This window comes from Merops nubicus, unplaced genomic scaffold (genome assembly GCF_000691845.1).
Source record: "Merops nubicus isolate BGI_N331 unplaced genomic scaffold, ASM69184v1 scaffold3866, whole genome shotgun sequence".
Lineage (NCBI taxonomy): Eukaryota > Metazoa > Chordata > Aves > Coraciiformes > Meropidae > Merops > Merops nubicus.
This window is the reverse complement of record NW_008612758.1, coordinates 1-13,849: the sequence shown is the minus strand read 5'-3', so window position 1 is coordinate 13,849 and position 13,849 is coordinate 1. Positions and strand designations below refer to the sequence as shown.

The 13,849-nt window shown below is 46.2% G+C and overlaps 1 protein-coding gene across 1 annotated transcript; it reads left to right on the top strand.

Moving 5' to 3' along the window:
• Positions 1 to 297: 297 nt before the first annotated feature.
• Positions 298 to 13,846, top strand: FGFRL1 (fibroblast growth factor receptor-like 1; the record flags this gene model as incomplete). The annotated part of the gene is made up of 4 exons (XM_008941633.1): positions 298 to 378; positions 6,117 to 6,401; positions 10,328 to 10,681; positions 13,596 to 13,846. Coding segments are annotated over 4 exons (971 nt in total), but the record flags the coding sequence as incomplete, so codon positions are not given.
• Between the last annotated feature and the right edge of the window lie 3 nt (positions 13,847 to 13,849).

Sequence of the window (13,849 nt, the reverse complement as noted above, 5' to 3'; positions counted from 1 at the left end):
ACCAGCTCCTCTTCTGCTACAGCAACCTGTAAACATAAACAAAGATAATTGTATATTATCAGCTATTAATAGAAACATTGATTAATCTCCCATTGCTTTGGTAGCCTGCTGAAAAGTTCGTAAAGCAGCAAACTAAATTGTGCATTAAACTGGCCAGGTTGCAAGTGCCAGGATGTGGATACCATCCACCATACCAAACCATTCTGTGCCTCCAGAAGGAAATGCAAACTCTTGTTATTGTACTGCTGTGCTACAAACCTTCTTAATGTTTTCCCTTCCCTTTTCTTTCCTTTGCAGATGATGCCAGCTCAGGAAAGGATAGCCAGGTACCTGAAGGCTCCAATGGAGAATATGAAGATCATTCTGGGAAGCAATGGGGTAAGGAGCAGGGTGTGTTTGGTTTTCCTCAGTGCTTGGCTCACTGTTGTTCACACGGGACATTTCTCAGCTGCTGAAGGAAACGAAAGGCAGAGCGACTGGAGCGAGTTCTCCCTGCAGATGATCAAATAATAAACAGAGCATCAGCTGAACATCAGTGTGAATGGATCCCATCCAAGGGCCCTTCTGCAAAATGCAGCCCGTGCTAGGGCCCCCTGCCACACAGCCCAGCATGGTTCTCCCTTGCATTTGTTTTTCTGGGCAGTGACTTTCTTTTGCATGTGCAGCTATTACAGCTTTCATAGACTCTCTATAAAAGGCACATTGACTTTTACAGCAATATTTCCAAAGCCTTCAGTGCCAACATAACACTGCTCCCACTGAGGGCAAATGGGAGGTCTGACTTCACTTCAGGAGAATTAGTATTAGGCCAAAGCTGAGTATTTTTTTTAAATTACCCTCTCTTTTAGACACCTGCATGAACTTCTCTAAGCCCTGGACTGTTCAACCGTAGCATTTTGATGCTGTTGTGGAGCTTTGGGGAACTGCTAAAATCTCACTTGGAACAGGTTCTGAATCACTGCAAGACTTGCAGGTCCAGCGTTTGTTCCAAGCACTCCTCGAAGGATGATAACTTGTCTGGCTGATGCCATTTTGGCCATTAGTGACAGGCGTGTGATGTGAGTTTATGACCCCGAGGGATGAAGCACAGCATTTTCATTTTGCTTTTGCAGTACATCCCTCCTTTTAATTTTATAATACAGAGGTGGCTTTATGCCACATTTGTGGCCAGGGAGTAAACTCATAGCAGTGGTGGGGGTGGAACCTGACAAGCTGTCACTGTATGAGTCCCCACCACTTGAGCTGAGGCCAGTTTTCTTCAGGAGCTGACAAATAAGGGGTGTGGTGTGCTGTGGTGTAGTCCAGGCCACACCTGGAGAAGGCAGTGCCATAATAGCTTTGGATTACAGATTCCTCTGTGACTGAGCTTGCTCTGGGAGAAGAAGGTAATCTCCACCCATGCAGGAAAAGGATGACAGCATTTTAGAGTTAGGGAAAGGGTGGCTGAGATAAACTACATGTCAGGAGTCCTTCAGCAGGGATTCAGCAGCTATCAAGAAAAGCTGTCTCTCCACTCTTCGTTTCCCTGGTGGAGATAGGAGCAGACATTGAATGTCCTAGAATCATTAAGGGTGGAAAAGACCTCTAAGATCATCAAGTCCAACCATCAATCTAACACGACTGTGACCACTGAATCATGACCCAAAGTGCCATGTCTACATGGTTTTTGAATACCTTCAGGGATGGTGACTCCACCACCTCCCTGTTCCAATGCCTCACCACTCTTTCAGTAAAGAAATTCTTCCTAATATCCAATCTAAACCTCCCCTGGCCCACCTTAACCCCATTTCCTCTTGTCCTATCACTAGTTACCTGGAGAGAAGAGGCCAACACCCACCTCACTCTAACCTCCTTTTAGGCAGTTGTAGGGAGCAATAAGGTCTACCCTGAGCCTCCTCTTCTCCAGGCCAAACAAAATGTCAGATGTGCTTCTGGTGGAGCTGATGAATGATGGATCAATACAACAGTAATATTCTGAAAAAAGATATAAGCACAACTAAAATTTTTAGGCATTGACAATCTCACGTGAGATTGTGTCTTACTCTGCGCTGCCCTGTCCCAGTTGTTCTTTGTGCTCCAGCATTCCAGCACCTCTGCTTTTTCCCCTTTCCCTCCATCCCATCTCCTCTCCCCAGGCTGGGAAATGGCCACACCCTCACCCAAACCTTTTCCATTCAGTCATTTTCACCAGCAAATTGCTGGTGTGAGCTGGTGTGCAGGGAGGGTCAGTGTGTGTCTGCAGGTCTCTGGAGGATAACGGGTGAAGTTTGTGTTTGCAGAGTCCTGGGCCCTAGAGAACTGGAGGAGGAGAAGCATGACAAAAAAAAGCTTCCAGCTTTCCAGCTGCTGTCATGGAATTGCATCACTGGAGACAGGTCCTGCCCCCATCAAGAGCAGGGAGCTGATGTGGGGAAAGATAGACACCCCCATCCACATCTTTCCACAGCTGATTGAGCTCTTATCCAAGAGACTTTTAAATATTTCAATACTTAGTTGTATTGTGACACTTTTTTATATAAGTATCATGAAAGCTTGAAGTGGCACTGACTGTTTCTGTGTGGAGGCAATCGTGGTGGTCCACAGCAGACTACCTCACTTCACTTTGTATGAGCAAGTCTGACAGGAGCCTCCAGAACTGTTTCATGCACCTCAAGGTATCCCACAGCGAGAGGAATCTGCTGGATTCCTTCCCTGCTCTTTCTGCCAGCAGCATTCTGTTTCATTTAATTTTCATTGGCTTGAATAAATCTTCATGGTAAACAGCATTTCAGCAAGGAACCTGTACACAACACTGCCACTTTGTCCCCATCCATTTGTGTTTTCCCTTGTTCTTGTGTATAGCATAATTTATACTGGACAAAGGTGTGGTTCATGTTTATGAGGGAAACACCAAGTGATGTGGAGAAGAACAAGCATGTGAAGTATAAATAACACAAGAGCACATTGTGATGGCCTTTGCTGGCACTCCAACAAGCAAAACTTTTGTAAATGGTACAGATTTGGGGACAGACATTTACTAGCACCAACTCTGAAACTTGTTTTGCCTCTTTCTCACACTGTGGCTTCTCCCTCTTTCTCCTTTGTGCTTGCTGGGTTGCTTTTTCTCTCTTATGTATGTGTCTCTTTCTCTTTCTCCCTTTTTGTTAACTGGCTTTTCTAAACTTGTCCAGTTGAGGCTTTTGTCAAGGAAACATTCAGGACTCTGTAAATGGGATCTGGTTTCAGCATATTGTACACAGGCTGGAATAGCTTTTGAGATCACACAATCACTTAGCCTTCTTTAAACAGAAGAAGACAGACAGAAGAGCCAGAGAAGTTTAGCTTCACCTGTAGTTTGGTATGTGTCTGGGCAACGATGTACGAGGGGTGAATGCACAACTCCAGACAGATTCATGGGAGCTGCAGTGGGAGGAAAACAAGAAATGTTGCAGGCCTGCTTTTTGGGGAGGAAAGAGAGATTCTGTCTCTCAGTGCCCATACTGAGAAGGGACACCACCAAGTCTGTGGAAGCAGGGAAGAGGTAAGGGAGAGGTGAGGATTTGGAGTCACTCCCTTGACTCTTCACTCTGCATGGGTGCTGTGACTGTGGCTGTCCTGTCTCCAACCTGCTCTCTGGTATGTTAGTCCCAGCCCAGGGATCCCACCTGGTGAGGATCTACCCCTATCTGGAGCTGCAGTTCCTGCTCTCAGGGTAAATTGCTGCCATATCATGGAGGATAACAGTTTAGACCGATTTAATGGCTGGTTGTTACCCTCCCCATGCACCTTGCAGACTTTTACTCAGTTTCCACAATGACAGCCCTTATCAGCTTATCTCCTTCTGCTCAGACTTAAACATGTAGTTGCTCACAACGTGCAGCTCTGACAGAGTTAATTGTCTCCCTGGGAGGGTGATTGTTTTTGCTGGGAGGGGGCCTCCTCTTGCAGCAGACCTGGAAGGGAGTACCCAGCAAATGACACACCAGGACCTGTGGAGTGGGTTACTGTGTCACACTTGCTGCTCAGCTGTCACAGCAAGGACCTGCAGTGCCAGAATTGCTCTGGTTCATTGGATTACACATGAAAGCTTCTGTATGGAGAGGAAAGCATTTCTGAGCAAGAGTTTGAAATAACATGGAATGGCTGGGACCCAAAGTGACTGCCAAGGGGGGCAAGGGAAGGCTGTGGAGGCAGATGGTTTCCCCTTCAGAAAAGGACTCTGAGGAGACGTGTGTGCCAAAGAGTGTCTTCTTCATAGAGGGAGGGGTGCTGGGCAAGGCTGCAGGGGGATGAGGACTAAGGAATATGTTCACAGACTTTGGAGGTCTGTGGCTGCAGTTTCCCAGTGCTTGGAGAAGCTGCAAATCAGCCTCTTCCATCCAGTAAAGCTCCACTATAAAGCGCATCCCAGAGCTTCTGTCCCTCAGCCCTGGGCAGCAGGGAGGGGTGTCTAGAAGAGGGTCCCACTGTGCTGTCCTGTAGCTACCTTCCCTGATACCTGCAGCCCAACAGCTTGCTTTGCTGTGGTTTATGCTACTGAGGTTGTGGCTTTCCAGTTGCCATTGGTGATGGGCAAATTTCAGTTGCCACTCCAGTTGCCAGTGACTGATGGGCCTAATCCAACCCAGTGTGCCAAAGAGGAGGCAACTCATTACCTATTTTTCTTATTTCTGAAGGAAAGGATGAAGTAGGTTTTACCAGGGGAGTGCAAAAATGCAAGGTGACTGCCTTTTGGGGCTAAAAAGTAAGAACAGATGGAGAAACCTGTTGTGGAAATGCTGAATGGACTTGGAGGAGTAACTGGCTTTGCCAAAATAAAAAAGAAAAAAAAAAGAAAAGAAAAAAAAAAAGAAAACAGGTGAATTTGGCAGGAGTATTTTGAATGTAGAGGGAGTGTGCAAGTGGGAGTCAGAAGTTGTGTTAATCTGAACAGGAGACTGTAGTTAGAAGTGCCCCATGACTGGCATTGCATAATTAAAGTAACTGAGATATTTGAAAATTCTTTTGAATTCTTCATTAGACAATCTGTTGCCTTGCAACAGATCCTGTTCCGTTGTTTCAACTTAGAAGTTTTTGCAAAGATCTTTTTCTTTCTATTGATTAGTTAGACTAACTTGTGACTTTACAGGAAAACTCTCTGCAATGTCAGTAAAGCTCCTAACGTGTAAAGATTCTCTTCTCCCTCTGGAATTCTAAATAAACTGAAATTAAACTAACTAACTGAATTAAACTAACTGAATTAAAGTTAGGTGCAGTCAAGGGTATAAGTTCAGATTTTGCCAGGTTTTTGCCATTTTCTCTCTAATGTTCTTGTCACTGCTGTTAGAAATATTGGTGATTTCCTTGCTAAGACAAGGTGACTATCTTAATCCACGATTCTGTCCACCAGCAATTATTGCTTCAGATTCTCCATTTGGGAATGGACTGAGATGGGCTGTCTTCTAGTAACAAACTCAGGAGTTTTTTATTGTCACTTTCCATTTGTTTGTTTGATTCTTTGGGCCTTTCAGCTTCATGAATGCTTATGAAGCATGAATGCTTCATAAATTGAGTTAATTACATACATTTAAGCTCAGATCAATGTACAAAAGTCTGGCACACTTCTAAGACCTTCCTACATCTTAAGTCCCATTAAACCTAGTGTGAACTAAGGGGCAAAACATCTTCAGAAAATGATGCTTCAAGTGACCAGCAAAAGATAGAGAAAACAGTCAGCCTGACAGGAAATGGAAGTTTCTCCTTTGGTCTGGACTAAGGGCTTGCATTTTTGGCATGGAGTATGGTAACAGTTACAGTGTGATTATGGGGCTACGTATTGCCTTCAGCTACAGTAACATGATTTTGGTATTATTTAGTGAGACAGTCTGAGGCAGTTGTGTTACAGATGCCGAGAAGTTCCAGGATGCAGAAGGGTAATGTGGTGGCCACAGCAGTCCAGTAGACACTCAAATGCATCAGGCTGGATGAGGTCTCCTTTGTAAGGGAATCAGTCTGAGCTGGTATGTGAGAGGGTGACACACTGGTATGTGTGGGGCTGCCGGGTGCCTCTCAAGCAAATCTGGCCATAACACTTAAGAGCTGTGTCCTTCTTTGCATGCCCTTTCCTCACGACAGTGAATTTTTCCTGCCTTCTGCAGCCCGACCCAGGTTCACTCAGCCTGCCAAGATGCGGCGGAGGGTGATCGCCCGGCCCGTCGGCAGCTCCATCCGCCTCAAGTGCGTGGCCAGCGGGAACCCGCGGCCCGACATCACCTGGCTGAAGGACAATAAGCCCCTCACGCCCCAAGAGATTGGGGAGAACAAGAAGAAGAAGTGGACGCTGAACCTGAAGAACCTGAAGCCAGAGGACAGTGGGAAGTACACCTGCCGAGTGTTTAACAAAGTCGGAGAGATCAATGCAACGTACAAAGTGGAAGTGATCCGTGAGTACAGCCTCCGGGGTGGGGAGGCAGGGAGGGGGCTTTGAGGAGGGGTCTGGCTCTGTAAAGAGAGCTGGATGCAAGTGTGTGGTGCCAGCAGCTGGGCACAGAAATCAGCAAGTGTTAAAAAAACCGGCAGAGACAGAGAAAACATTAGTGAAGTTCTAGAATAAACCTAACACCTGGCAAGACAGAGCAGCAACAATGCAATGTAGTAGCTGAAATGAGGAGGGATACTTGGGAGTCATCTCGAAGGGCACCTGTATGCTAAAAGCTCACCATTGCCCAGTCCAGTCTTACACTACCAACAGGCTAAGGTCAGGAATAGACTGAGAATTAAGAAAAGCTTCTGATGTACCATAGAGGAAGCATGGAAATATTTAGGATGGTCCAGATTACTCTGTCAGAGGGGGAATAAGGTGAAATCAATCAAATGAAAATTTAGCTTAGATAACTGTAACAGAAGGCCAAACTCATTAGACAAGTCTCCCAAGGGAATAAGCAGAAATCTTATGATTAGTGTGATTAGCCAGACAAGGCTTCCAGGCCAGATTTAAAAAAAACCCCAACATTTGGCCATCTGATGGTTCAGGTGAATACAAATGAGATACTAAAAAAAAAAATAAATTATAATCTCACTAGGGTCCTGTCTGTATCTTTAGATGCCTACAGAGCTTTAAAGATTCAACCCTTAGAAGATGAGCTGTGGGGGATGACCCTGCATTGTGGTGGGGTAGAGTAAATTGCCCTTCTATCTATCTACCTGTTCTGATTCTTGGTCTCTAATCCCCTGTTTCCCCTATTATTACTGAGGATAATTATACTCAAATCCTACCTAAGCCTACCAGAGAAGAACTCTTATTCTTAAATCATTGTGCTTTGTCTGTTACATCATCACAAATTGTCATGGAAATGATGACAGAGCAGCCAACTCAAGAAGGTGGAGAAGATGAGCTAAGTGGAGGGGAGATGGAATAGCCTTCGTTAGGGAGGAGCAGGGGCATGGAGGGCTATTTCCAGCCACATGGAAAGCATGTTGTTTGTCTGTCTGTGCATGCATTTTAGCATGAGAAAGTTTATCCCAGTGTGAAAGATTGTTCTTAAAGGTAAAGATCTGTTCTCTGATAAGTCCTTTCTCTGGAAGCACAGGAATTAAAAGCACATGTGGGGAGCTTTGCCGGGCTCTGAAGGCACAAACCTGCTGGACATCTGGGATTGATAAAGATGCAGCTGTGTGGAGACAGTAAAAACATGTGTTTACACTAAAACCAGGAGCAGAGACAGGGAAATGAATCAAGCCCCATCCTAATGGCAGCTGTGGCATTTTCACTTCATCAAAACCAGACAGCACCAGGAACAAACCCCTTTCTGTGTCCCTGTTTATCTTGGTCTTTATCAACTTAAAGATGTATGTAACCTTTGTTTTCATTAGCTTTTGCTGGCTAGGAGTGAAAACAGTAACCAATGCTGGAATCAGAGTTGAGGAGATAAGGGCATTAAGCAGTTTTCAGACATCTTTCTATTTTTAACATCATTCTGTGGAGCATTACAGGTTTTATTCAATTTCCTCCTTTTTTTTTCCCCCCTGAGCCTCCACTCCTAAGTCCTGCTTATCTGAATCTCAGTCTCCCCAGCTGTGATTCCTGCCCGTAGTCCCAAGGCAAAGCCTATAGAGACCACTGTGGTATTTTCATTTCCCAAGCACATCTTTAGAGCCCTGATTATTGAAAGTATCCTGAGTTTTTTGAAAGAGGGTCCATTGTTCCTTCCTCTCACCCCAAAGCTAGTGCTGGTGGGAGCTGTTTTGCTACATGCTCAATCCAACAGTGTTTGCCATCAAAAAACAGTTGATGATTGCCAGCAGTTACCACCCACTGGGATACAATAATTTCTCTCTGTGCCCAGGATAGAGGTTTGCAGTACCTCCTTGTCTGGAAACGGTGACTGATTCCTCTGATGCTAGCACTAAAAAGAAAATCCAAACATTCCTCAGATTGAGGGATATATTTTTCCTTTGACTTTATGTGGTGTTGACACAACCTAAGGCTCACGATCTCCTGGAAAGGATGGTCTTGTGACCCTCTTGCATTTGATTTCCTTTCCTACCATCTTTTTTACTTCATCAGCTGAGACTTGAGACAAAAAAAATTTGTGAGAAAGGAAAGAATTCGTTATTATTTAGAAAAGCAAAAGCCTTCTGAGCTCTTCCTCCACAAAAATGTGCTCCATAGTGTGTAGGGGGATGATCAGACTGAAGAAAGAAATAATAAAAGCAGGGAGGTGAGGGTGAAGTGAAGAACTTCCTCACTGGTAGTACCTGTGGTTTCAGCTTCCCCTGCAGTGGATGACATAGCGTGGGATGGTTTCCAGTAGAGTTTGGCCCCCATAGGCAGCTTCCAGACACAGAAACAGAGATGATAGTTATCTCCTGAAGGACTTACAGTCAAAAGTTGAGGCAATACCCACAGCCTGCCATTAGTCCATGGAAGAAGGGGCCTTGTGCCGTCCAGTTTTGTCTATCCTTGGGAAACATTTGGGAAGACTGAAAGGAGGAGGAACATGTCTTACCCTGTCCCACACTGTCCCCAAACTGGGGGTAGCCACAGTGATTCTGGTGTGCTTTCTCAACAAAGTACTTGTGAATAATCTGGTAAAAAAAAACTCGGGTTTTGTCTGAGGATATGAAAGGTTCTGTCATATTCACCTGCAAATTTCACTCTACCAGATATAGTGGTAGGAGATACAGCATCACAGAATCACAGAATGGCTGAGCTTGGAAGGGTCCTCTAGAGGTCATTTTCTCCAGTTCCCCATGCTCAAGGAGGGCCTCCTAGAGCCAGTTGCCCAGGACCACGTCCAGACAGCTTTTGAAGATCACCAAGGGTGGAGATGCCACTATCTCTTTGGGCAACTTGTGCCAGTGCTTGGTCACTCTCAGAGTAAAAAAGTGTTTCTTGCTGTTTAGAAGGATCCTCCTGTGTTTTGGTTTGGGCCCATTGCCTCTGGTCCTGTCACTGGGCACCACTGAAAAAGTCTGGCTTCATCTTCTTTATGCCCTCCCTGCAGATACTTGTAAATACCGATAAAACTTCGTGAGAGTCAACATGGAGTGAACATTTACAGTGAAATAACCCACTTCATTTGTGTTTTGATGTCTACTGTTGCCTAAATTTAATCCTGAAACAGGTTTTGTCGTTTTATCAGGCCATTTGTCTTCCCTGTAGGTCAAAGTACATATTAAGGTTCTATTATTCTTGGTTATGTTCTCTGAGACATGGGGATAAGTGGGAATACAAGGAAGGATGAGCCCTTTTGTCATTTCATAGCTGCACCAAACTGCAAGGCAATGGGGAAATTCAGCAGTCCATACTGGACTTGCAAAACCTGCCAAGGAGCAGAAGGGCCAGGTCTGACTTGTGTGGTCTCAAGTCATAACCAGTTGGGTACCCAAATATAAATGCTTCACAAGTGACCAGAGAGAGCAGAAGCATAGCAAAGACAGAAAATCATTCTATAGGAGATACTTAGGGCTGGGTTTGCTTAGCATTAGGAGAGCTGCTCAGTGTATAGAAAAGTGGCTAAGAGGGGGAGCAAAGTTTTCTCTGGGTGTGGTGCAGATAGAGTAACTCCCTCCCTTGTTAGGGACAGGAAGATTCAGGTTGAGCGAGAGAAAATGCTTGCTAAGCCTCAGACAATGGAAGAGTTTTCTGGAGAGGCTGGAGAGCATCTACCATTAGAGGCTTAGGCAGAGGCTGGGGAAATTTATTTCAGGAGAGATTTGTAGATGTCCCCACCTGCCTTGGGTCAAGCAGTTGGACTAGACGGTTACTTTCCATCCACCCGACACCTTTTTCCTATGTTTCTGCAATCACAAGTTGATGACAGTGGCAAACACCTTTTTCCATGGAGCTCCCTGTGTTTTTGTGCAGAGAGGACGAGGTCCAAGCCCATCCTGACAGGGACACACCCTGTCAACACGACAGTAGACTATGGTGGGACCACATCCTTCCAGTGCAAGGTCCGCAGCGACGTCAAGCCCGTCATCCAGTGGCTGAAGAGGGTGGAGTACGGCACGGAGAGCAAGTACAACTCCACCATCGACGTGGGGGGACAGAAGTTCGTGGTGCTGCCCACGGGGGAGGTCTGGTCCCGTCCCGATGGCTCGTACCTGAACAAGCTGATGATTACTCGAGCCAAGGAGGAGGATGCGGGGATGTACATCTGCCTGGGGGCAAACACCATGGGCTACAGCTTTCGCAGCGCTTTCCTCACCGTCCTGCCAGGTCAGTTCTGCCTTTTTCTTCCCCCACCTGAACCAGCCGCCTGCATCGTGGGATTTACTAACACAGCCCCCGATGCCCGTTGGCTCCACAGCTCTCTGTGGTGCTGTGCTGATTTAGGCTAGCCCAGTCCTGATAAGAATGACTGAGGGACTAAATCAACCCTGAATTAAACCAGCCCTTGCTGAAATCCTCTTGATGGTGTTTCCTTTTTTCCCTTCACAGGGAGGAAGGATTCCAGTAAGGTGAACTGGCATGAATAATCTGCTCCTGTATGGAAGGGGAGCTGGGAAAGGGTACTGCAGTTGCAGACACTACATCATTCAGTGATAGGGTGCAGGACTTGAGGGCCACACTGGGTAGCAGCACAGTTTGCAGCCCCGTTTCCTTGCATTTCTCCTCTCTCTTGCTCTTATTTGTATTGCTTTTCCTTGTAAAAGGATATGATGGTACAGGCCCATAAAATGAGAGAAGAACAAGAGCTGTCCTGGTCACAAGGAAAGGAAAGGAAAAGAATGAGTGTGAAAGAGGGAATGACTGATTCATTAAATTCTTACCCAGTGATCCCTTGGGGACTCTTGTACCAAACTTGCAGCTGATTCCTCCTCTCCCCAGGCCTCAGAGCTGGTGGCCGTGTCCAACTGAGGCTCTATTGAGTGTGTCTGAGGCACGTCATCCTCACTTTCCATTTACTCTTTTTTTCTCCTGACTGTGCAGTTCTGCCCTGATAAATATTTTTATTTGCAAAGGGCATTTCTTTCTGCCTCATCTTGCCCTGGGAATCTAGCTTCAAACCCACCAGTTTTACGACAAAAATCAATCTTACTGCTTTTCCTTTCCTCCACCACACAGAGGCCAACACAGCTAGGAGAGTTCAGGAGCTGGAGGCAACATCAGAACATTTTAGCTGTCAGGACTAATGGAGTGTCTCCAGTCAAGACAGCAAGAGAGGCAGAGTTCATTAACTCTCCCAGGCTGTTAGGACTGGTGTTCTGTGTCAGTAGTGGGGAAGTGCTCCTGACTCCTGTAAGTGAGACAGCGTGGCTGCTGCTGCTCACTGACTGCCAAAGCTCTGCATCTCAGCAGCCATCGAGTCACTAGCTTGAATTTAGGTTCTGACAGCGGGCTGCCAAGTAAGAGAATGATCTTGGTGGCTTCTGCATCACTTGTATTTAGGACTGTGCTCTGACTAGAAAGCCTGTCAATCCCAAGGAAAAGGCTGCATGGGTGGGATCTAACTCGAAGTCTCTGGGAATTTCTCTACTATGAGAGTCTGATCCAGCTCCCACTCAAATCAGTGGGAGACTTTTCTTTGATTTAAATGGGACTATAATGAGGCCTCATACTAGAACCAGAGCCTGCAGGTCTGCTGTTATTGGCAATGACAGAGAAGGAGAACCCAGCTTACCCTCAGAGGCAAAGATGTGGTTGCAAGGCCATGAGTTAGAAAAACACCATTTTGCTTGTAAATCTACCAGATTTGACATAGACAGCTCTGGAGAACAGCATGGATGAATATCAAAACACTTCCATTTCAGCCCAGCAGAGGATTTATGCCAACCAACATGAAGACTGTTGTTTTTGTGGTCATCTGATGGGTCAGCTCTATAATCCTGTATTGCTTTGAGCAAGATGCTGGACCAGATGACCTCCAGACTCCCCTTTCAGCCCAAATTATTCTGTAATTTCCAGTATTGGTGAATCAGAGTTTTGTCTATTAAGGTCAACAGTATAGGTCCTTCTGACTTGAAAGAGACCACATGGTATATATTTAATGTTTCAAGCTAGTCACAGAATTATTTGTCAAGGAGAGAAAAAGACATTAGTGTCTCAAGTTTAGCTGGGAAGTTAAGTGATATATGTTTGATATTGGACAATTTGGATAGCCTGTGGTTTTCAAAGTTTCTTGAACGTTTCCCAGCAAGCTGAGTTCTATGCCTAGGTATTTTTCAGGACTTTAGAAATCCCAGCTTGTAGCTATCTAGATGGGGATTTTGGTTCTATAAAGAAATCAGGGTGACAAACTGAAATGGCTACCCAAGGGTGCACAGGCTGCCAACAGCAGAGAGGCGAAAGGGGAGACAGGTGTGAAAGATTCTATCTGAAGCATCTTATCTCCTCCAGTACCTGAACTGAGCAGAATTTGCTGCCCCTGGAAAGCCAATGGCAGCTCCAGAGAGACTGGTGGAGGCAGAAACCATTTGGCAAAAGGAGTTGAACACACATTTTAATGTCATGTGAACTTTCAGTTCTCCATAGTTTGGTCACCAAGGAAGGGACACCAGCTCACCTACATTTTTCCCATCCTTCAGCCTTCCTCATTGTCACACAAGAAACTTGAGACAACACCTCCAAAGCACCATATTCATGCTGCCTGCCTTGGCAGAGCATTGCTGAATATCTCCAATATTGCTAGACAGGGATACTAAGGAGTGTCTAAAGCCCATGCAGACACAGCTACACCTGGCAGACCTGAGTGGGCAACATGCCATGGCTCTACACAGCCCTGTCGTGCCTCCTGGGCTGCTGACATGGAGGTATTACTGACAGGTCCCTTGTTGCCTCCTCCAGTCTGGGCAGCGAAGCTCACTCCATAGCAGAGTGAGGGTGTTGGGAAACTCACAGGTTGGCTCTAGTGCATCCATTAAGGCTTGGATAAGAAAGTTAAAAAATCCCCCAAAGACTCCCCTCCTGACCCCTAAACCAGAGAAAATGAGTTGCTTGTCCTTCCAGGAGCACTGAAAAGCAAAGCAGTTACCAAACATCATGTGCTGGCCTGATTTCTCCCTTGTTACTTGGTCTGGCAGGGTTGCCAGACAGCCTCTGCGAAAGCCAGCCCAAAAGTGACATCTGTTTTGAATCCACTTTGCCTGCGTTTGATTAACCCTTTGTGTCTCTCTCCTGCCACCATGTCCAGATCCCAAGCCTCCGAGCGCCCCCGTGCCCCCCTCCTCGGCCAGCAGCCTGCCCTGGCCCGTGATCATCGGCATCCCCGCCGGGGCCGTCTTCATCTTTGGGACAATCCTCCTGTGGCTCTGCCAGACGAAGAAGAAGCCCTGCTCCCCTCCAGCTGCCGCCCCCGCGCACCGCCCGCAGCCCCGGGACAGGATCTGTGTCCCCCAGGTCCCCGACAAAGACTGCATCTCCTCCATAAACTATGAGGAATACGTC